The sequence below is a fragment of the Oratosquilla oratoria genome, chromosome 13 (assembly GCF_046742065.1).
Source record: "Oratosquilla oratoria isolate Oo_2021 chromosome 13, ASM4674206v1, whole genome shotgun sequence".
NCBI classification, from domain to species: Eukaryota; Metazoa; Arthropoda; class Malacostraca; order Stomatopoda; family Squillidae; genus Oratosquilla; species Oratosquilla oratoria.
Genome location: NC_134789.1, coordinates 68,592,023 through 68,618,243, shown reverse-complemented (window position 1 = coordinate 68,618,243; position 26,221 = coordinate 68,592,023). Strand labels below are relative to the sequence as shown.

The 26,221-nt window shown below is 40.4% G+C and overlaps 1 protein-coding gene across 1 annotated transcript; it reads right to left on the bottom strand.

The window, feature by feature from the left end:
* Window positions 1–1,693: 1,693 nt before the first annotated feature.
* On the bottom strand, window positions 1,694–25,641 carry LOC143032480 (glutathione S-transferase Mu 3-like). The gene is made up of 5 exons (XM_076197323.1): window positions 25,471–25,641; window positions 9,835–9,975; window positions 8,555–8,737; window positions 4,298–4,393; window positions 1,694–2,028 (listed from the first exon to the last, which is right to left on the bottom strand). The coding sequence occupies exons 1-5, from the start codon at window positions 25,507–25,509 to the stop codon at window positions 1,828–1,830; spliced, it is 660 nt and encodes a 219-aa protein (XP_076053438.1). The 5' UTR covers window positions 25,510–25,641; the 3' UTR covers window positions 1,694–1,827.
* Window positions 25,642–26,221: the final 580 nt, after the last annotated feature.

Genomic DNA, 26,221 nt, shown 5'->3' with positions numbered 1-26,221 from the left:
CATACAGTCTCCTCTTAAAATCCATTCCCAAACGTCTATTCCTCATTACACTTTTTAATCCACCTAGGCATTTACTCTTCACATAAATAATGAAGATAAAATAGAATACATGGCAGGCATTACAGCATTTTGCTTAGGTGTTTAACTAAATGAATCTTGAAACTTCAAGTTGTAATACATTGCATTACCTTTGCAGGAAGTTTATTACACTAATTTACTACACAATTGGCAAAATTATTTCAACACACTTCCAAACTAATATACTGGACAATTAAGACCACTATTTCTGGTCTGATTCACAATGTGAAAATTTTCTCACTTTTAATGTTGTAAATTCCCTTTAGAATCTTAAGCCACGTCCACACGGTCGAGCACTGTCCGCTGGGCACGAGGGCTTTGCTCGACAACAGGCAATTTCATCAGGCAAACCATCAAACTGTCCGTTCCCGGCGCCATTTGCGGGCAGTGGATGGAGGGCTGACATCGCTGCCAAACGCATGAGGTGAGGTGCGAGCAAATTTAGCAAACCCGCTCAGTACAGACCGAAGTTACCTTACTACCATGTCCGCACCTAGTACTAGTGTGTACTGGTCTCAACAAGATGTGCTATTGGTGCTATGCTTTACCTCATATTTGTCTCTTGCCTTTGTATATATGGCTCCACTTTCGAAAGGAGAAAAGAAAAGCTGCTTATGTTCATTCTCATGTAACTGCAAAACAATTGTTCATTTTCATCCTGCAATTCACGTAGGATTGTCACCGAGCTTCCCATTAAATCGCGTCTTTGTAACCACTCCCGGCATCAGGCATGTCTCCGCGATTTGTTTTTCTTTTTAATGCAGGCAGCAATTATAATGCTGTAAAGTGCTACCTTCTTTCCAAGTATGGCGGGAACCATGGTTATCGTACCACACTGAATCACTCCCTCCCAACCTCTGCTTGCGGCCAACTAACCTCCAACCACCATCGTCAGCCGTGTGGACACTTTGCGGGCAGAGTCTGCGGACTTTGCCCGGTAAGGGCAAAGTCTGCCAGGCACAGCTCGACCGTGTGGACGCGGCATTAAAGACATACCAAGTCGCCTGTGTCTGTGCATAGGGAAAATAGATTCATATGATTTAGCCAGTTTTTGTACAATTTGATAATTGGGATCAGTTTTGTGGCTTACTGTTGTCAAGGTATTTAATCAGATTTGGTGACCATAAACAGTATATAAGCCTCAGGTTTCCCAGACAACTTGACACACTGTACTAGCCATGGGAATCACTAGCAAAATTCCTCTTCCCCTCCCCTACCACATGTAATAAGAAGAGTCATAGATGTGGTAAAGGACAGTATGAATGGAACAGCATAAAGAAGGGACAGTCAGTGCAAACGTAGTATCTTTCCTATATGAGTAAAGATCAACTCTAATGTAGACAAATTATGTGTGGTTCCAGTTTGTAGGGGCACTCTACAGTCCCTACAGCATTGGCTGCAATTACTACTGCATATGTAATCCTGTAGTATGGATTGTGTGTATGTGCCGTGTCTTGCTGCATTTCTTCTGACCCAGGCAGGAGACAGGGATGATTAACATTTTATTTTTCTTAACACACTATTCAATCTATATCTCAACCCTTGTGTGTAATCTACATCTAAACATGACCACTTTAGTTGTATTTTCATTCATAGGGATAAGAATATACAGATATATATTTATTTTTTTATTTAATTAGCTGCAAAATTTCTTTGGCCATCACAAAAGTGTTTTTGGTAAAACTGACATGAAGGAAAAATATTTTAATCCTCACTGCAGTCAACTAGGAAGATCAACGTGAATGTTGTTTAAGAATTACCAAACTTTGCCATCTTATTATTCAAAGGAGCTTTCATGAAACGGTCTGATGCCATGTACTTCTTGATTTTATCAAGTGCTTCGAACCTTTTCAAGAAGTCCTGGAGCTTCTGAAACTCCTTCAAGCACCCCGGAGCCAAGAGTAGATGCTGATCCAACAACTCATACATAATAAAGTCTGGGAATGTAATCTGAAATGGAAAATAAATAGGTGTCACAGTCATGTAAACAAATTGGAACATCTCACCAATACAATCAATCAATTCAATCTGTTGCCCCTGTCTCCCTTGTAGAAAACTAACAGCTTCCTGGAAACTAGCAACAGCCTCTGGTTGTGACCATAAATCACTTAGAGATGAGATATTGTGTTGTTGCAACAAATTAAAGAATCAATCCATTGCCCTGGCAGTCTTGCAGAAGAACAGTCTCCAGGATACAAGTCATAGGGAGGTTGAATGGGAGGGCAAGGGCCTGGACAAAGATGAAGATCAGGAAAGGAATGTGGTAGGAGTGGAAGCTTTAAGGAGGGTAATGGGAAAATGAAGAAAATGGGGAGGCTAGAGAGGAGAATGGGAAAAATTAACCCTTTGCATACGTGGACACCAGCATCAGCATCCTGAGGCACAAGTGGGGATATGAAGACTTTGGTGTCGTCATCCTGATTATATTCATTTTGTAGTTGTAGACAAGTGACCCCTGTATTCTGTGAACAGGCTTGATTGCATTATCTCTGGTTATCCACATTTAGGGTGAAAGAGAACATGAGGAAGGAAAATATTACAGCTGTACCTTTATCTTATAATGTGCATATTGTGATGCATCACTGAATCATCATGCATCAGGCAGCCTAACACTTGCATGAAAATATTAGACTTTTATTGAAGATGTTAAGGGATGGAAAAGAGAAGATAACAGGGTGGTTGAGAGGGAGGGGGGGATGGGGGGGAAAGCTGAAAGGGAGGGTATAAGACTGAACGGGTTAAGAAGGGAGGCTGAAACGGAGGGGAAGGTAATGGGAGATGTGAATGTAGGAAGGGAAAGAGCAAAGTTGAGGGTGAGGGGAAGGGAAAGAGGGGTGATGAAGGGGAGAGGATAGGGAAGTTGAAGGGAAGGGGGAAAGGAATGGTAAGGTCAAAGGGGAGGGGAGGAAAATAGGGGAGGTTGACATGGAGGAGGAGACGACTAAGGCTATACTAGAAGGTTGAAGGTTTGGGGAAATTGAAGGGATGGGAATGGAGGTAATGTGGGGAAGGGAGGGGGAGGCCAGGCCTATGGTGATAATGTGCATCTATTCATCAACTGTGCTATGAATAAATGCAAACTGTGCTATGAAAAATGCAGAGTACACAAAATCTTAGTATAATCCCTTACAAATATTGAAAGCTTGGCTGACTTAGCTATACAAGAAACACTGTTAACATTACTAAAATTCAATGGCACTAGCCTAGGAAAGAATGGAAACTCTATACAATCCTATAACCAATGATGGGTTGTGAGTGGTGGTCCCCCATGATGGATGGTAATCATCTCCCTGCTGTCCACTTTCGAAACCTGTCAGCACCCTCACCCCCATCTGGAGGTGCAGACCCAAGAGGCTGGCACTCTCAACTAATTTTAACTGTATATCTACATTTCACATTAGGAAAGCTGACTACCAGAAACTACTCCTTTCCTCCTACTACTATTTTTAGCCAATGACGGAAATAATCCTGCACCAATACAGTACTACCTCTCATTAACAGTCTAAAAGGGGGGTAACGATGTCCATTGATGTGAATAATCCGTTGATTTGGAGTGGTTTTTGGATGGCATAGTGATTGCATGCACTAAACAACAGCACCAAAAACACAGCGAAAACACTGCAAACACAGCTAGTTAACGTCCGTTGATGAGAGGTCTCACTGTACAACCAACAACAACACGAGTGCAAACTTTCTTCCCCAAGAGATCTATGGGATGGCCTGAGGGCTATTGTCAGCCATTGTAGGACTGCAAATTTCCAGTCAGTGAAACCTGAAGCAACAATTATCATTATCAACACAATCACCTAAATATCACAACATAACGGCTGTCTCTAATTCTGTTGACTGGAAAACAACCCCACATCTGGCAATAGTTTTCAGAACCTCTCATTGATCCCCCTGGAAACAAATTCTAACCAGTTATCTATAATGTAGTATGGGATAGTTTCTGTCATATTGTAGTAGAAGTTACTATTGTTAACTTTTCCAATGTAAAAGGTAGAGAAAATACAGTCGTAATTGACATCTTGGGCTCAGTCCTAGGCGAGTGTTAACCGATTCTGAACATGTGTGGCAGGAATACAATTCAGATGTCACTATCATAGGACCACCATCTCCAAATATCCACTGCTGATCTCAAAAACAAAACATTACTACAAAGTCAATCAATACATGAAGCACTACAGATATTACAAAGAACCAAGGACATTATACGTACATTGTCGCCCGCAAACCACTTGCGATCTCCAAGATATTCAGAGAAGAGCTTCAGTGTGCTTGGAAGTTTCTTCAAGTATGGGTCCTTGAGCTCATCCTGCAATAGAATCCATGGATACATCCATTAATTCTAAACATATTCTTTGAAGAGGGACTCCATTCAACTCATTTGTACCTTATCATTGGACAACATATTTCAGTTAAGTGTGCAAGTAAATAACTCCTCCCCACAACTTTTCTGCTGGTATATCTATTCTGAAATGTCCTCTGTAAAGGACTCCATCCTAGCCTCATGATAGAGGGGAATTTGTGACGCTAAAAAAATTACATACATACATACATACATAAAATTACATACATACATAAAAAAAAATAATAGAAAAAAATAAATAAATAAATAAAATAAATAAATCTATTCTCAAAAATATATAGTGTTCTATATATTCTTGGTGGGAGTGGATTTATGCCTGACTTTGGCTACTTCCCTTATAAGGGGGAAAAGGCCCTTGGTATGTATGTATTTATTCTGATATGGTATAGTGAAGGATACAAACATGAAGGTGTTATTCTTGGGGGGTTTCAAGCTAGAGTGGTGAAAGGTGGGAGGTGGGCCTGTTGTTTGTGAATGACACTACTTGTACTAGAATTGGAGGAGCGTCAAGCAGGGAGTGGAACAGTTTAGAATTGTATGTGAGAGAAGAAAGCATACTGTAGGTAAAAGGTGACAATATGATATGTACAAGGTGAGAGAGTGGCAGAGTTGGAAGTATGTCTTCAAGGAGAGAGACTGGAGGAGTTAGGGTCGAGGGAAATCATAATATCATTAAGGAATGAAAAATGTCAACACAAATTTGGGGATGAGTGCAAGGAAAAAAGTACAAAGAAATGAATTGCACTATATGAGATACCAACTTTAAGAGAGGCACAAAGGAACAGCCTAAATGCAAGATGGAATGTGTAAGAGACATGATTGGGGTTACAAAGGATGGAGTGAATATAAAAAAAGGCAAGGCTGAGAGGCTGTGAAAAAAATGGCAGATAAGAGTTGATCAGAGAATGCTGGATGGTTTGGGTGCATGGAAAGAGTCAAGAAAGATTTCCAAGTGTGGAAAACCAGTGGGCAGGGGGCAGGGATGACCTTTCATCCACAAAGGAACAAAGATAAAAAGGACAATGAACTGGTGTTGTGTGGATGTGGAATGGGAGAATGTTAAGTGTATGTATTGACTAGGCCACCCACCTTATAAGGGGGGAAAGGGCCTTTTAGTATGTGCATGTACTTCTATAATGTTTGAGAAGTGTGCTGATGGGAACGGATGGGTAGATAATACAAGACGGGGGGGGAAAGCCTGTGGAGGGCAGTTAAAATCTTAATGTAAAAGAGTTTGTGTTTGAGAAGGGAAAAGAATAGAGAACATGAGCAATCTGATGTGAAGGTGGGGCTATGACAATGTTGTGTCATGTCACCATATGTGTTCAATGTAAACATGAAGGATGCATATGTAAAGCACAGGGGCTTAGAGCTGGTAAATTGGAACATAAGGAAGCGGGAGATGAGCCGGTTGTTAGTTGCAAATGACACTGCTTATGGCTAGGTTGGTGGAGTGACTGAGGCAGTTAGTGGTGGAGTTTGGGAGGGTTTATGAAGGTACAAAGCAGAAAAATGTGAGCAAAAATAAGGTGATGTGATGTACAAGGGGAGAAGGTGACTGGAAGTTGAAGGAGAGTTTAAAATGAGAAATGCTGGAGGAAGTGAAGATCAAAGACACATGTGCAAGGAATGGAGTGGGGGTTGCTGGCTAATTATATAGATAGGGAAACAAATAAATATCTGGAAGAATAAAGTGTCATAAGTAATAGGTACCTGGGGATGAACACAAAGAAAATACTGCATAAAGAAACAATTGTGCCCATACCACTGTACAGGACAAAGACTTTGAATTGAAGTGTAGCAGATCCCCATGTTTATTTCCACATGAGGGGACAAGGAGGGGGAGCTGCTATGTACATGAAGCAGCTGGTCTTGCTGTGTCTTGCTATATTGTTTATGACCTAAGATGAAAGGGAAACAAATGGTGAAAGATAGGAGTGGGATGAGTGGGGGTGGGGGGATACCTTGGCTGGCTAACTCCCGTACAAGGATGAAGAAGTCTTATATATATGGATAAACAGGAGCCTAAATGTGTTTGAGATGGAGTGTTTACAAAGTATGAAGATGTATAGTAAAAATGAGATGAGGAAGAGTTGACAGATAGGGTTGATCAATGAATACTGGGATGGTTTGAGCATATGGAAAGAATGAAGAAAAACTAGCAAAAATTGTAGGGGGTCAAAGTGAATGGAGTAAACTTGAGGTGAAGACAGAATGGGGCGGATGGATGGATGGGATGAAGGGGGCCTTGGGTCTGTCAAGCAGGGAAGGACGGGTGCAAAAGAATATGAAGGGAGAATGGTTGTGAATAAACAAATGACCGACATCGTCCAAAGGGGTTTTCTTCTTGTCTACTCTGTAATTTTTCAAGTGGATGATGGGAGGAAGGTCATCATGTAATGAACCAGTGGTCTGGCTTTGGTTGTTGTTGTTGTTGTCGTTCCCTAGACTGTCTGTCCGAGCAGTCCCGTCTCCCCAAGGAATGCCATAGCCGAAACTGGGTTTTCCCACAAATCCTTTATAGAGCATATGTTGTGTTGTTTGCGTGCATGATTGTGTATAATGCAGTCTTCCATTATGTGTTGTATGGTATGGGGTGAAGTGTTACATCCTGGGCAGCTGTTCACAACGCGGTCATCCAGCCTCTTCTGGTAGCTTAGAAGTGCTGGGTGGTGACCGCACCACAGTCTGGCCAAGTGGACTCTGTCCTTTCGTGGGAGAGAGGATTCAGAAGGGTGGATATCAGGGGGTCTGGCATGCAGCAGTGTGTTGTCTTTCAGTGTGTTAATGGAGCGGTGAGTGATATGATTATGAATATGTTTCCGGAGGCTGGTATTTGGTGGTTGTGGAGGAAGAGAAGAGAGTATCTGTGCGTGATAAAGGTCTTTGGGTGTTGTCTTAATGTTTCTTGGTGTGTGTGGGTGTTCTGCTATGTAGTGTAGCGGGTGTAATGTGTTTGTGGTGGCTGCGGCAAGTGTTTGTGTGCCTCTCATGTCGAGGTGGTCCTTGACTTTGAGGACTTTTGTTTCATGGTGTAAATGGTCTGTAGGTATTGTATTTGTGCAGCCTGTAATTGTTTTTAGGGCTTTGTTTTGTATGATTTGAAGGGTGTTGTGGTGTGTCTCACTGAGATTAGGAGCCCATGCAGGACTCGCATAATTCAACACTGAGCGTATGCATTGTTTGTATACTGTTATATTAGTTTCTTTGTTTTGTCCAAATGTTGTTCCAGTGATTGACTTAAGTGCGTTACGTCTGGGTGTGCATTTGTTTTTTATGTTTGTGATGTGCTGTTTGAAAGATATGGATGTATCATATGGCTTTGGTTGTCAGGCCTTACTGTGGAGGTACAGAGTAGTCTGGCTGCATTGCTTCTGAACCAACCAACCATGGTGACCCTCCCTCCTTATCCCAAAGCATAAATAAAGACAAGGAGAAATCCCTTCAGGCCATGTCAGTTTATCATCTGTTCAAAACCATTCTCCATTCACCCCAATCTCCTGCCCTCTCCTTTCTCTGTTCAGTCCCATCCACCCAATTCTTGATCTTTCCCACAAGTTCACATCATCCACCTATGCCTTTCACACTCTTTTTGCTAGTCTTTCTTCACTCATTCTTTCCATGTGTCCATTCCAGTACTCTATGACTAACCCTATCTGATGTTGTGTAGTTATATTTTTCCTGCAGCTTCTTTGAATGAACCTCTTGCTGGGTTATGGTCACTGCTATTTCTTCCACTATTTTGTCAAGGTGCCAAGATAAGATGACCCGTCATCCTCATGACTCCTGGACGACCCTTCATCCAGGAGGTGCCAAGATAAGAGGGAGGGAGGAGGGTGGAGGGGAGTGGAATATATAGGAAATGGAATGGGTGGGAGTGGTTTCTATGTCCTTTTCTTTTTGGCTACCCCCCATGTAAGGGGGAAAAAGCCTTTGGTATATGTATGTATAGTATATGTATTTTGTCAATGGATGTATCTTGGATAGACAGGGGTTAGGTGTATACATCAGCCACCCCCTTACAAGGATGAAAAGATGTTCAAGTATACTACAACTACTACTACTAGTTCTATAACTACTAATAAAATCTTAATCTCTGATACTTACAAATTTTGGGTTATATGACAAGCGCACAAGTTCATTTCTGAAGTCCATTGTCTGATTCTCAAGTACATCAACACGGACTTTCTCCTCTTCTGTCTTGCCACACATGTCATGCTTGCGAGCAATATAACGCATAATTGCATTGCTCTGCGTAACTTTGATCTTCCCGTCAATGTAGTACGGCAACTGAAATACCCATTTCAACTGATTAAGGTTGAATGCTACTTTTCTCATATATATTAATCTAGCACATATAAATATCTATATCACATCTCCTTGTAGTAAAACCATGCAATATGTGGTCAATCATGTGATTCACCAGTCTTGGATCATATATTGGACTAGTAATCAACATCTATTACCCTCACTAATGGGAGCTCATATATGGCCCAATCTATGGGTAATACTGTGACATTACACATACAGACACCCAACTCCTTCCCCAGCAGAGTTGGAATGTCAGCTTGCAGTGCAGCAATGCTGAAATTGTCTACCATGGGCAGGATTTGAACTTGGATCTCTGAACTAACTGTTGAGATTGGTATCACTGCACCATCAAACTGTGTGCACCCATCCACTCATAAACCTTCACTGATACTTTCAAGCACTATTGGATGTACAATAAAACTCCAACAATCTGTGGAATACATCCAATTCCCATAAAAAGAAAGCACCACAAAAACAAGCATCCTACAGAACAATCTCATTCCTATTAACTATATCAAAGTTGATGGGAAGACTGATCACAGAAAGAAATTTGACTTATCTGTCCACCTCCCCAAAACAACATGGATTCAAGTTCAAGACCTCTCATTAACAGACGTTAATTAGCTGCATTTGCGGTGTTTTCGCTGTGTTTTCGGTGTTTTGGAGTGGTTTTTGGGTGGCATAGTGATGGCACGCACTAAACAACAGCACCAAAAACACAGCTAATTAACAGCCGTTAATGTGAGGTCTCACTGTATCATTCAACCAGCACACTTCTTCAAAATCACACAAGTGCTGATGTACTACAGATAAAAAGCACCACTGAAAAGAAGTTATGGTGGCAGATATAAACAAGGTGGCAGTATTCTTTTATTACTCCAGTCATCAGGCCATTTTAAACTGCACATAACCCTTTTGATAATGTGAAGATTACCAGTCCAAACCCATTCTGTATCAAGTAACACCCTGTTATGAGTTGCCATCTGGCTATTATATTTAACTACGTAACCCTTGTTGGTAAAGGGGTCATGTAAAACACCTGCATTAAACACAACACCTTTGTACAGGAGTCTTACATTGGGGAAGTCCAAATCAAGAGAGAACTTGATGTCAAACCAGCATGATTTATCAAAATCTGGTGCAGGTCCACATTTATAAAACTTGTCCTCAAAATCAGTTCCTGTATACTCCAGCAGCAGACGAATGGGCTGGGCAAGCTGAAATGGAGAGTTCATGAATCAATTACAAAGATTGCAATAAGAAATATCACCCAAATTCTGCCACCCAAAATAATCATCACTCCACTGGCACAAGTATCTTTTATAGGAAACTCAGCTCCCTCCAAACCAAATGGTCTGAAAAGTGGCTAATGAAATTTAACACAAGTAAATGCAAGGTAATGCACATAGGTAAAAATAACAGTAAGTACGATTACAAGTTATTTGGAAATTCGACTCGGCTCCCTCCAAACCAAATGGTCTGAAAAGTGGCTAATGAAATTTAACACAAGTAAATGCAAGGTAATGCACATAGGTAAAAATAACAGTAAGTACGATTACAAGTTATTTGGAAATTCGACTCAGCTCCCTCCAAACCAAATGGTCTGAAAAGTGGCTAATGAAATTTAACACAAGTAAATGCAAGGTAATGCACATAGGTAAAAATAACAGTAAGTACGATTACAAGTTATTTGGAAATTCGTTAACAAAAGTGGATAGTGAAAAAGATCTCGGCGTAATTATCAGTAACGACCTCAAATCATCCAAGCAGTGTATTTCAGCCTCTGAGAAAGCAAATAAGATTCTGGGATTGATTGTGCGATCTTTTGATTTCAAAAGTACATCACTCATTAACAAGCTATATAAATCGTTAGTTCGTCCACATTTGGAATATGCTGTTTCCGTATGGTCACCGAATCTCATTAAAGACATTGACAGACTGGAAAAAGTACAACGGCGAGCCACAAAACTGATTCCAAATATCAAAAATAAATCATACGAAAATCGACTTAAGCACATGAATCTGTTTTCCCTAAAAAAGCGTAGACTCAGAGGTGACTTGATACAGGTCTTTAAGATTTTAAAGGGAATTGACAACATCAAAAGTGACCAAATTTTCACATTGAATGAGAATCAGACAAGAAACAATGGTCTCAAACTGTCCGGAAATAGATTCAATTTGGAAGTAGGTAGAAACAACTTTGCCAACCGTGTAGTTAATGAATGGAATAAACTTCCTGCACAGGTAGTGCAATGTAGTTCAGTTCAAAGCTTTAAGAATCATTTAGATAAATACCTAAGTAAGATGCTGTAATGATTATAATTTATGTTATATTATTTGTTTTTGTTTTGTTATAATTTGTCTGTCTGATTTTCATTTATTATTAGTTATATGTCAATTTATAATCATTTACTATTTACCTGTTTGTTTATTATTCAACTATACCTATGCATTTATTTATGTATTTTATTTGTTATTTTTACATTATTATAGTTTTAATTTATTATTAATATGATATATATATGTATATATATATATATATATATATGTGTATATATATGTTTTTTTTTTTTGCATCCGACCTAGATATGGATCAAAAGGTCTCCTGTCGGCATGCTCCGCCTTTGTAATCCTTTGTAAAACACAAACAAGGGAAACCGTGCATAACCACCAGACAGGTCCATAGGTCACTAAGGGAAGAAATATTGAGTGGTCATATATGGATTGTTAGTGTAGGGCAGTGGAGGATGAGGTGCTTAGTGCCCTCTGTGTAATACTTTCATCTAGGATAACTTGTCTCAATGGCCAGGCCTATTCTGTGTTGGTACTGTCTTTGAGCTGAATGCAAGCAAATTGAAGTGGGTCTTGTTCCTCTTGCGAGGGATTTTCTGTAGGGCTAATGTCATGGATTTTTGGTGGAGTACCTTCTTTGGCAGTCTATCTTGAAGAAATTTAGTGATATGGGTATGAACTGGCTGTAATGTTCCATGACATGTCACGATATGACACAAAGAGACACAGATGTGGCACTGTAGCTTATGTAAGTTATTATATAAAGTCTAGATCCACACATCATCCAATAATATGGCTCTTGCTACTTATTTTTAAAAGTTCCTATTGATGTTAAATTCAACAAACTAGTAGGTTATCTTAAGTTAGATATGAAGATGAATTAAAAAAAAAAATTGGCAATACTGTACATAAGTGTTCCAGTTGCAGGAGACTTATGAATTAGTGGCAGATGAGTACACAAACAGGATATTCTGCATTGGTCACCATAACAATGATGACACAAGAAAGAGCATTGTGTGTATATATATATATATATATATATATATATATATATATATATATATATATATATATATATATATATATATATACGATATAAATTCTGCTATTAGTTTAAATAATTAACTAATATATTGTAAACCTTCTTCACTCAAAAATAAAAAAGTGGATGGACTGTATGAAGCCTGGTAAATAGGAATGTAGACTACTGCCCAAGCTACTTGTCATTGCGGCTACGATTCAAAGAGCCTGACAGCTGCTGACCCCCGTCCGATCCAGCGTGCTGACTAGATCAGGAGACATGACCGTCTTGGCCCCCCACATTCTTACTTGGGCAGTGAGGCTTCTTCGTCACCAGATGAGGAGGTCGAGGAGGGATGGACTGGACTGAAGGATACGGATGAGGAGGACTTCAATTCCATGGTCTCCTCTGCCAACAGCAACTGTTCGCGTCCACCTCGTGCAGCAGTTCTCTCTCGTCGATGGACCCCAGCTTCCAATTTCTTGTCATGCCCTGCCATGGAACCCCGTCTCCCCTTCTCCTGCTGCGCCATGAGGAAGTCCTTGTCCTCCTTGATGGTCATCAGGGCAAGCACATCAGCGTGGGCAATGTCCAGAAGGTCCGGACGACTTTCTTCACACACCTTCTGCTTCTACCAGGGCTTGACTCCTGTATTCCGCTTACTCCTCTGCAGAACCTTCCACTCTTCAAAGAGGAAAACTATCTCTCTCCTGATGCTCATTTCTGCTATCACCAGAATCTGGGCTCGGTGCCAGAAGTCCAAAACTTCCTTCTTTTGATCTTTGTGATAGAAGAAAAAGCAGCAGAGGGCATCTCCTCGGCTTGGGAGCTTGGCACCTGTTATGCACTCAATGCTATGTCCTACTAACCAAATCTCGATCTTTTTTTCAGGTAGCCATGACCTGTGGTCATTCCGCCACCACTAAATATTAACCAATCCTCCTTAAACTTTGCACATAATAATGTCTCAACACAATGCAGAATTTCACCAAAGTAGGTGAAAAAATCACAACTTTCAAAAATTGCCTTAGATGGCTATTGGCACCTAATAGACTAGGCTTATAGGCATAACTAACTGGCACCTGCCAATGGCACTTGTATGAAATCCCCATATAAAAAGGAGGGCCATAGACCATGGCACTCTCATTCTCGCATTCGCACCCTCGTTCATATTCTTCTGTATTTGTGAAAATAATTTTTTTTATATTTTTATATTATGTAAATTAAAAGTTATTTTGCACCTCACCTTTAATTTCAAATCCCAGTGTATGACAGAAAATCCCAATTGAAGGCATTAAGCACACTAGTAATTGGGTTGATGGAACTGATCAAATCATGGCCAGGTTTGCTACAGCAAATCAAATACAATACACCAGTCCATGACATATTTTTTGTGTGAAGCAGTGCAGTAAGACATCCATAGCAGGGTCCAACAGCTAAAGCTAATTTCCCCCACCACTTCGTTATACAACCTTCCTACCTCATCCACTCCAAAATCTACAGAGCAGACAAGAAATTCCCTCAAGCTGCATCAATTCATCTACTCACAACCGTGCATCACACACCTACCACTTTTCTTGCCCTCTGTCTTCAATGATCAATGGATATTCCTAAATTGTACCCAAGGCTTCCTTTACTCCATCCATCAATCCCATTCCATCTTCCGCTGAAGTTCACTCCGTCCACCTCTGCCTTCCATACTTTCAGAATCTTTCATCACTCATTCCATATTCTCAAACTGTCCCAGAATTCAACACCAATCACCAAAGAAAACATCTATCAAACTTTACGTGAAACTTCAGCTTACATGCTGAAGGATCAAACAAGATACCAAATTAACACTTTCTTAAACAACACAACATACACATTGCAATTCTACAAGAAACAAAATTAAGACACTCACACAAAACACCATCATTTCATAATTACACCACCATCAGACAAGACCAGACTGACGGCAATGGCGGTGGACTCATCACCCTGATCCACCATTCCATCTGTTTTGTGGACACAAGTGCCACAACCAAAATTCTCCTCCCTACCACAGATAACACAACAGAAACCCAATCCATTCGTATCCGCACAGGTAACAATTCAACACTAACAATAGTTAACATGTACATTCCCCCCCAATCATCCCCCACAGTACCAAACACCATCAGACCTCAACACAGCCAACAAACCACAAACCCCAACCAGATCATGGGTGGTGACTTCAACGCCAAGTCGTCTGCCTGGTTTGTCGACAACCCTGACACAGACAGAGGGCTTGATATACAGACTCAATTCGACTCATTGACTATCATGAACAACACGCATAATCATACACATATCCCATACCAAGCCCTCTACACTCCCTCCTCTCCTGATATCACCTTTTGCTCCCCCTGCCTAACCCCAACAACATCATGGAGAGTGGTCGGAGCCCTTGGCTCTGACCACCTTCCAATCATCATCACCACCAAAACAAGATGCACCCCAGCTGGCCACAGACACACTTACACCAATTACAAGAGAGCTAACTGGGAAGCCTTTACTGAAGAGACAGAACAACATTTTGAAACACTGAACAGTACACCAATCACAAACATAAACAATGCTGTGCACGCTTTTAATACAATCATACAAAACGCAGACAAGAGATACATCCCTAGAGGCAACAGAAAATCACACAACCCCAACTTCACACCAGAAATCCAAGACCTCATCAGACAACGTGACACACTTAAACACGATACCCCCACACCTATCCCTCAAAACATAGCAGACCAAATACAAACACTAAACACTGTGATTGCCAATAAAATACATGAACAAAAAACACAAAATTGGCAAAACTTTATCAATACACTTGATCACAAAACAAACACCAGCAAATTGTACAAAACACTCAACAGCATCACACTATCCAACAGTAACACTACACGCTCTCACGCAGCAATAATCACAACAACAGATAATCTACCCTCAAACAGACAACAAGCAAACACACTCATACGTCATTTTGCACAGACGAGCCATCTTACATCTCACCCTGACGACCGACGCACCATTCGACGTAAGAAAGACTTCCCCACAGACTCAGACTATACACCCTTCATAGACAGTCAGACAAAACTCATAATGCATAATCTCAAGCACTCATCTGCCTGTGGCCCTGATAACATAAGCAACATCCACCTAAAACACATTGGACCACAAGGTATACACGCACTCACAAACATTGCAAACTACAGCTATTCACACAACACTATACCCGACATCTGGAAGCATGGTAAAATAATCACCATTCCAAAACCGAACAAAGACCCAACAATCCCAACATCGCACCGCCCAATCACACTTCTCTGCACCCCCTCTAAAGTCATTGAACGCCTAATACTTAAACTTGTCACACCATATATTCCCCTTGCTGACTCACAACACGGCTTTAGGCCACTACACTCCACAAACACTCTTCTGACAAACCTCACACAAAGAATTTTTGATGGCATCAATTCAGATAGGCCCCACCACAGAACACTTCTTATAACATTGGACATTAGTAAAGCTTTTGATGCTATCCCCCGCCACAACCTAACAAATAAAATATATAACACAGACATGCACAATAACACCAAAAGATGGCTGGCCAATTATCTGGCAGGCAGGAATGCTCATGTGTCATATAATGGCCAATCATCGCACATCAGAAACATTAAGAACGGAGTACCACAGGGCTCAGTTCTATCCCCCACACTATTTAATCTATACATGCATGACTTACCCACGCCAGACACCTCAGAAATACAAATCTCTTCCTACGCAGATGACATAACAATCACATGCACACATCGTAACACAGACAAAGCTGCAGAAATAATCCAGCCTTACCTTGACACACTCAACACATGGTTCATCACAAACAGACTCAAAATATCTCCAACCAAATCTACAGCAACACTTCTCACCAACTGGACAAAAGAACACAAATACATACCTCATCTCTACATCAACAACACTCTAATACCACACACAAACACACCGAAAATTCTTGGTGTAACATACGATACATCCATGTCTTTCAAACAACACCTCACAAACATAAAAACAAATGCACACCTAGACTTAACGCACTTAAGTCAATCACAGGAACAACATTTGGACAAAACAAAGAAACTAATATAACAATATACAAACAATGCATACGCTCAGTGATGAATTATGCGAGTCCTGCATGGGCTCCTAATCTCAGTGAGACACACCACAACACCCTTCAAATCATACAAAACAAAGCCCTAAAAACAATTACAGGCTGCACAAATACATCACCTACAGACCATTTACACCATGAAACAAAAGTCCTCAAAGTCAAGGACCACCTCGACATGAGAGGCACACAAACACTTGCTGCAGCCACCACAAACACATCACACCCGCTACACTACATAGCAGAACACCCACACACACCAAGAAACATTAAAACTACACCCAAAGACCTTTATTACGCACAGATACTCTCTTCTCTTCCTCCACAACCACCAAATACCAGCCTCCGGAAACATATTCATAATCACATCACTCACCGCTCCATTAACACACTGAAAGACAACACACTGCTGCATGCCAGACCCCCTGATATCCACCCTTCTGAATCCTCTCTCCCACAAAAGGACAGAGTCCACTTGGCCAGACTGCGATGCGGTCACCACCCAGCACTTCTAAGCTACCAGAAGAGGCTGGACGACCATGTTGTGAACAGCTGCCCAGGATGTAACACTTCACCCCATACCATACAACACATAATGGAAGACTGCATTATACACAATCATGCACGCAAACAACACAACATACACTCTATAAAGGATTTGTGGGAAAACCCAGTTTCGGCTGTGGCCTTCCTTGGGGAGACGGGACTGCTCGGACAGACAGTCTAGGGAACGACAACAACAACAACATCTGGGCAATGCAGACAGATGTATTCAATCAATACTCATTACATAATGGCATTCTAACAATATGGCAATGAGCACACATTTATCCCCATTTTGAAAACCAAAAAGCAAGAACCCAGCATACCTTTAAATGATATCCATATATGACAAGAGACCAAGGAAAGAATTAAAAAATATATATATAATAAAAAAAATTATAAAGTAAAGAATAAATAAAAATACATACATACCAAGGTTTTTTTCCCCTTACAAGGGAGGTAGCCAAAAAGAAAAAGGCATAAAATCATTCCCACCCATTCCATCCCTGAATACACTCCACTCCCCTCCACCCTCCCTCTTATCTTAGCACCTCCCGGATGACGGGTCATTCCTGCACCTTGTCCACTGCCCTGGGTCAGAGGCAGTGTCCCAAGGCACAGCACATCCACAGCAAGGCCACTTCATTAAATCAGCGACACCCCCTCTCCGTCCCCCCCATGCATAAAAGGAGAAGACGGGGGGAAATCCCCTCAGGCTGCATCAAATAAATAAATAAATAAAAATAAATAAATAAAAAATACCCAAGAAAAATATACGAAAACCAAAATTAGCCTAGAATGAAATTAGACAATAGTAGCGTGGTAACCACATAAACAGACGTACAAGAAAATGACTAGTACGGTCCCTAAGCTGACTGATTAGGCACAATGAGAGATAATGCAATGGAAATGCCCACACAAAAATAGCACTGACAATGAGAAGATAAGAACTATCTTTACACAAAAAATCTGACGAGAGAGAGAGAGAAGAGGAGAGATGAGAGAGGAGATGAGAGAGGAGAGAAGAGAAGAGAGAGGAATGAAGAGAGAAGAAAGAGAAATGAGGAGAGAAGAGAGAGGAGGGAGGAGAGAGGAGAGAAATGAAAGGAGAGAAGAGAGGAGAGTAAGCACTACAAGGAAACTTAGCATAGCATATGCTAATGTTGATGATTTACTATCAGCTTGGTTAGAGATAAATGACAGTATATACTAACATAATGATGGATCACACACGGCATGACACATGATCTACAAGCATGCAATATGGTAGTCGTCTTTACCAAGACCTCCAATCTTGCTGACCTCTCATTTCTTGATCACAAAACACCTGACTCCAGGAATGCTAACATATCACAACATGTCATCATGCCATCATCTAACTCAAGCACCTAAAGTCACCAGACAGTTCACTGACCCTCTTCTCATGCCTACCCTAACTACATTATCATAACTTCAACATATACACCATGTTTAGCCACATCCATCAATAATATAACTAAACCCTATACAACTAACACCCGTATAATGTATATTCTATCATAAACATGTTTCACATGTAACAACTACACCAAACAAGCTTTTATTTAAAACTAGGCTAATCTTACTATACAAGGAGGCAACTGTGCTCGTCAGACAGGCGAGACTGGGGAGATTATCTCTCCCCTATCTCATCAGGGGAGATCTTTCCCCTTTGTTACTTTTAGTACCTTAAAAAAAAAAAAGCTCCATTTTAAGGAACCCATCCGAAGAACCCGCTGCCAGTACGCCCCATTGTGTAACCACACCTTTTACAGGTTACAATGATTACTTAAGGGCAAATGAGCCTGATATACTATGTCTAGTAGAGACTAAACTCCCTATAAAATTTTGATATACAATTGGTGTAAAACAGATACACCTGGAGACGAGACAGCGAAGATAAAAAGGACGGAGGAGTAATGTTTTTGGTGAAAAGTGACACAAAGGTGGAAGAAGCAAATCTGAGTGAAGGCAGGGATGAAGCAATTCACCTAGAGATCAGTACTAATGGACAAAATCAAAGAGACTTCATGGTAGCATATATTCCCACCCATGACAAGAGCTTGGGATGAAACTGAATATCAAGATATGTTGAAGGATACAACTCTTTTCCTAAAGAAAAATATTGAACAAAGGAGTAACATAGTCCTTATTGGAGATTTTAATTGTGGTGACAACTAGGAGGAATGGGAAGAAAGTGGAAAAGCAGACTCCTGGGAAAATACACTGTTGAGTAAAGCAAAGGATAACACAATGACCCAGTGGGTAAAGGAAGTGACATGGGTAAGAGATGACATACATGCATACATATACCCAGGCTTTTTCCCCCTTACAAGGGAGGTAGCTAAAAAGAAAAAGGCATAAAATCATTCCCACCCATTCCATCCCTGAATACACTCCACACCCCTCCACCCTCCCTCTTATCTTAGCACCTCCTGGATGACGGGTCATCCCTGCACCTTGTCCACTGCCCTGGGTCAGAAGCAGTGTCTCAAGACACACCACATCCACAGCAAGGCCGCTTCATCAAATCGGTGACCCCTCCTCTCCGTCCCCCCATGCATAAAAGGAGAAGACAGGGAGAAATCCCTTCAGGCTGTCAAAATTTGCTCACACATACTACCTCGCCCCCCATCCCCCCGCCCATTCCACCTCATGCACCACATCATCCATATACAACCATTCTCCATTCACCCGTCTTCTGTCTTCTCCCGTCCTTCCTCAACAGACATTCCCCTCTTCCCCACAATATTAGATATGTCACTAATCAAAGAGCAAGAGGTCATCAGCTCCTTGAACTACTTTTGGCCAATAGGAAAAAGTGTCCATGTTACAATTTAATTTCTGCAGGAGGATGAGGAAATATAGTCAAGGAACGAGTCAAACAGGCAAGGGAGACTCAATTTTAGGAAAGCAGATTTCTTAGGAAACAAACCAGGAGGAATTCATGAATACCACAGCAATAAGAAGGAAATGGGAAATCTTTCTTGACATTTACATCCTAGGAGTGAAAAAACATGTGCCAAAGATTGGTCTAACAAATGTACGAGACTGCAAAAAAAGGACAAAGAAAAAAAGCTTAAAAACAAGCTAGGAATGACTATACCAGAACTGGCAGGAAGGAATCAAGCAATTTTGAAAGAGGTGTAGCTGAAAAATGCAAAGATGAACCAAAACTGTTTCACAGGTTCATGAGTGTTAAATTGAGACAGAGGTAACAGATCACCAAGTTAACAGTAGATGGTGAGAACTTTGAAGAGCCCTAGCTCAGGGAGAAATAATGAAGGTTTACAATCCATTTTCACAAGAGAGCTAAACTTTTTGGAGAAAATTGAGAGGAGCAAAAAACCAAATTTTGAATATATAAATGTAGAAGTGAGGGATGTGCTCAATTTCCTAGGATCATTGGACATGACAAAAGCTTGCTCAATTTCCTAGGATCATTGGACATGACAAAAGCTTGCTCAATTTCCTAGGATCATTGGACATGACAAAAGCTTGCTCAATTTCCTAGGATCATTGGACATGACAAAAGCTTCAGGACCTAATGGGATCTCAAACTGAATACTTAAAGAATTTAAGGAACTACTAGCAGATAGGATCCATAGTCTTATTACATGTTCATTGAAAGAAGGCACTGTACCACTTGATTGGAAAAGGGCAAATGTGGTGCCAATTTAAAAAGGTGGAAACAAGGAAACACCACTAAATTATAAGCCAGTATCACTAACTAGCACAATTGTGAAATTATGTGAAAGGATTGTGAAAGATCAATGGACCAAATACAGTGAGACCTCTCATTAACGGCCGTTAATTAGCTATGTTTGCGTAGTTTTCGCTGTGTTTTCGGTGCTGTTGTTTAGTGCTGTGCAATCACTATGCCACCCAAAAACCACTCCAAAACACAGCGAAAACACCGCAAACGCAGCTAATTAACGTCTGTTAATGAGAGGTCTCACTGTATCTTGAAAAGACGAACATTCTGACGGTAAGTCAGTTTGGTTTCAGATCTGGAAGGCCACGTGTGTGGAACCTTTTATGCTTTTGCTCGAGTGATTGATGTGCTGCAAGAGAGAGAGGGGTGGGCGGAATGCATGTACCTGGACCTAGAAGGCATTTGTTTAACCCCTTCAATACGATGACGCCTACGTAGGCGTCATGAGGAGCAAGTGGGTATGCAAGGATGCCGATGTCGGAGTCTTGATTATATTTATTGTAGAAGTACCTGCATGATCCCCACACTCTGTAAACTGGCTTAATCATATTTTCTATGGTTATAAAAATTCACGGGTGAAAGAGAGAACGAGCAATACAGCAGTGACTTTATCTTTTATAATGCGAGTATTATGACGCAACATCGCACGTCTGGCAGATAATGCTGCCCGTGAGATTTTGGCCCAGAGTGAAGGGGTTAAGTACCTCACAGTTGATTTGTGTGGAAATTGGAGCATGTTGGAAGACTGAGAAGCAAACTACTAGATTGGATTGAAGATTTTTTGAAGGAAAGATGTATGAGGAGAGTAGTAATGGACAGGATATCAAACTAGAGAGCAGTAATGAGTGGAGTTCCACAAGATTCAGTACTTGCACCTATAATGTTTCTTGTCTACATTAATGACATGATGGAAGGAACAAGATATGCCAACATGTTTGGAGATAATGTAAAAATCATGAGAAGAGTATTAAATGAGGATGGCAGAATAGTACAAAAAGATCTAGATACTATTTTTGCAAGGAGACAAAAATGGGAAATGAAGTTCAATAAATACCAAAAGAGTACTGGAAATGGGCAATAGTGCCAAAAGGCCATCCTTAAACTATTTCTTGGGAAGTGAACACATTACAAAAGCAAGAGAAGAACTTGGTACATATATATACCAAAGGCTTTTTTCCCCCTTACATGGGGGGTAGCCAAAAAGAAAAAGGCATAAAAATTACTCCCACCCATTTCATTTCCCACATATTCCACTCCCCTCCACCCTCCTTCCTATCTTGGCACCTCCTGGTAGTCTTGGCACCTCCTTGGTAGTCTTGATAAAAGACTTGTCACCTGACAGATTTCAGCAGGATTATGGGAGAGACATTTGGACTACTGCAGAAGATTAAAGTGAAATGAAGAGATGATGAAAAAACTCATCGAAACCCTGATATGCTTAAGACTGGAATATGCATCAGTAGTATGGTCCCCACACAGAATGAAGGGTATAAGCAAGAGAGAATACAAGGGGCAGCAACTAAACTCGTCCCCAGCCTGGCAGATAAACCATACAAGGAAAGACTAAAAGTACTGGGTCTACCAACTTTGAAAGATCAAAGAGAAAGAGGTAACATGATTAGTGTTCAGATCACTAAGGGGATAGACTGCATTGATAGAAGAGATCTGATTAAAGACGGGAGGATTTTAAGAGGTCAAAGAAGTAAATTAAGAAGAGCAAATGTTGAAAGGATGTGAGGAACTAGTTTTCCATACATATACCAAAGGCTTTTTCCCCCCCTTACACAGGGGGTAGCCAAAAAGAAAAAGGCATAGAAATCACTCCCACCCATTTCATTTCCCGTATATTCCACTCCCCTCCACCCTCCTATCTTAGAACCTCCTGGATGACGGGCCATATTGTTGTATATCTGGAATAGATTAGGTGATGTAGCCCAAGCTCAAATAATAAATGAATTCAAATCCAAATATGACAATTGGAAATCAAAGATATGGATTAAGTTGGAACCATGCATGACTAAGTCCAGGTATGTTTGAAAATTAGAGTACAGGATCTAATAAGCAATACTCCTTACCTATTTACTACAATTAGGTAAATACCATAAGACAGAAGCCCCTACACAACCCCCATAACAGAACAAAGATGATGATAACATTGCACAACCTTCAAAGGACGAAGCAGATGCATCACAAAATACACAAAACAGCACTGGAAGCATCATAGGGCCAGACAACACAAAAACTAGTAAGATGCCAAATAGTGTAGCATATGCACAGACCAGGCATTGATTCTGTTCCAGAAGTAACAGAGACAACAAAGGAAAGGGACCATATCCCATTACTACTCGATGGGAAGATGCCAATGTGACTTCACAGAAAAGACTGCCAAATAGAGTACCTGATACACCCAAAAACCCCGATTTCCCACAGGTCCCCCAAGATCGTTGGGGAGATGTAGGCATAAGTGCATAACTTTAATAATTCATTACTTAAACTATGAATTTGCGACAAAAATGATGTACACCATCATCAATATTCAAGAAAGGAAACAAAATGAAGGCTTTGAACTATCGTCCAGCGAGTCTGACATCAATTCCATGCAAGATTTTAGAAAAACTTAAGAAAATCATAATGGAACATTTAGACAAAAACCAAATACTGTTGTGTCATCAGCATGGTTTTCTATCTGGAAGATCGTGTCTCACTCAATTACTCGAGTACTTTCAAGACTTGGAGGATGCCATTGAAGCAAAGGAGGATGTTGAGGTGATCTATTTGGATTGTAAGAAAGCTTTTGACACTATTCCACACCAACGTCTCTTAAATAAAATAAAAGCTGTGGGCCTTGAAGGGGACATATGGAGGTGGATCCAAGCCTTCCTTGAGAACAGAAGACAGAGGGTTGCAATTTGAGGTGATTATTCAGGTTGGCTAGATGTATGGAGTGGTGTCCCTCAAGGTAGTGTGCTGGGTCCGGTTTTGTTTCTGATCTTTGTAAATGACCTATTTGATGATATACAGTCCAGTGGGAAGTTATTCGCTGATGATGCAAGAATTTATAGGAGAGTGAATAGCCTTGATGATAGAACAGTTCTTCAAGAAGACCTTTGCCACCTGCAGCAGTGGAGCGAGAAATGGCTCCCAACATTCAATATGGAGAAATGCAAGGCGATGCACGTTGGGAAAAATAATGCTAACTACAATTACTACATACATGGGTTCCCACTGCAGTCAATAACAGAAGAGAAAGACTTGGGGATATATGTGACACCTGACACATCCCCTACTGTACACATATCTACGGCTGCTGCCAAGGCTATGTTAGGAAGGATTAAGAGAACATTTACTTGTATGGATAAGGAAATATTTCTAGCACTATACCCAACATTGGTAAGACCCCACATGTAGTATGCTATACAAGCCTGGTCCCCATACAAGAAAAAAGACATTAACATTTTGGAAAAAGTTCAAAGAAGAGCTACTAAACTTGTTCCCCAACTAAGTGAATTACCCTACAATGAAAGACTGGATGCCTTAGGACTAACCACCCTACAGGAAAGAAGAACATGCGGTGATATGATTGAAGTTTTCAAGATGCTTAATGGAGATGAGGATATTGACTGCAGTCAATTCCTTCAAATTGAACAGAGAGAAAGGTATGAGACCAGAGGGCACCAGTGGAAACTTAAGAAACCAAGGTTCAGAACAACGAAGAGAAGTATTTTTTTTGACGCCAGAGTTGTTAACAAATGGCACAGTCTACTGGACAATGTAGTCAATAGTTCAAATATTAACATCTTCAAGAATAGATACGACCGGTATACTGTAGAAGTACAGAGAAGAGGCTATTCACGAGAGCTCTAGCTCCCTTGCCTCTTTGACATCACTACGGCAATTATATCTCACCAGAAACACACAAGCCACAGCACAAAATTGTTGGCTGGGTGAAACTGCAAATTGTCCAAGACAACAAACAATACTGGTTCATAGAGCCAGTCCATTAAATACTCAATACCTGCATCACTCATTGAAACCATGCAGTAGGTGAGGAATCTCATGGAAGAGGCACTTGAACATAGATAAGTTATCCAAGTCAACCACTTCTCTAGAAAGGGCATTCCATTGGTCAGTCACTCAGCTGCAGAAAAATCACCTCCTAACCTCCGTTGGAAGGCAAAAGTGATGGTTTTGGCCAAGGCTACACACCTCTGGGCAAAGGCACCACCACCTTTTCAAAAACTGTCCTAACCTGATTAATAAAATACCAACTCCCTAAAAAATGTGAAAATCACTGTATTTATGGAAAAAGTAGCCAAATCTGATGCAAATAATGAAAAAACAAGTTCTCATCACACTTTGTGGTATTTTTAACACCTGTTGACATTTCTTATATTACAGACACACGGCTATTTTATTCAGCTGTACCCCTCAGGAACCAGTGTTTACATACGACATACGTCCTTGAACTTGTGCCCAGGCCATACCCAAACATATTACTATAAAATACCCCATAGTCAATGTCAACTAACTACACCCATGCACATACTCTTGTTCCTTAACAACAATCCCCACCCAAGCCTATCAAAGGCCATTTTTACTTCTTTTTATTGCCAATTGAATATAGGAAAAAAATGTTTCTTAATGCCGGTACGCCGGTATGCTACTAACAATAGTGGAGGATACCTTTCCTAATAAAAATGGTATTAAGATCACCACATTATTTTATTGATAAACCGCTTAACCAGTTCACCAGCTTGAAATGTCAACAAGTCATTTGTTTCCTTTTATCTGCATATTTAAGGTAATGTTAAAATTTCAAACAGCCACGACCACCATTACAGCGGCGTCTCATCAATATTTACTTACGCAACGTTCAACGAGTTTTAGTTTGTAACTATAATATGGTATATAAAGCTTCTTTCATCTCTACTTACGCCGCGAATATCCCAGTAGGCAAGAACTGGCTTAGACATTGTAGAAAAGTCGACTATATTACTTCGGTTCTTCAAATTAAAAGCTTTACACTTCTGCCGGTCCTTTCCTTGTCCTTCAGTTTCCACTGCCAACGCTCACCTGTTTGTTGGAATCGTTGCAGATCAACAGAACAACGCGCTCTTCACTCGAGCCAGTGGTCGGAAGCGTTGCCAGATGTAAGGGGGGAAAATCCTTGGTATATGTATGTAAGAAATAAAGTAAAATAATGTGTGTATATATATACATATTTATATATATACATACATATATATATATATATGTATAGATATGTATATCTATATATATATATATACATATATATATATACATATATATATATACATATATATATATATATATATATATATATATATATATATATATATATATATACATCAACTACAATGCACTTTAATTCTAAGCCATCAACATCGGCGGTACCACGTTTCAATTTCTGCATATTGCCTTCACGGAGCTTCCGATGTTGATGGTTTAGAATTCAAGTGCATTATGGTTGATAAAAATGTATCGCTATTCACTGAGACCCATTCAGTGTTGTGTGTGTGTGTGTGTATATATATATATATATATATATATATATATATATATATATATATATATATATATATGTATATATATATATACACACACACACAGTGGCGGCTCGTGACTGTTATTGATGGGGGCGGGGCTGTCTCACATTTAGACACA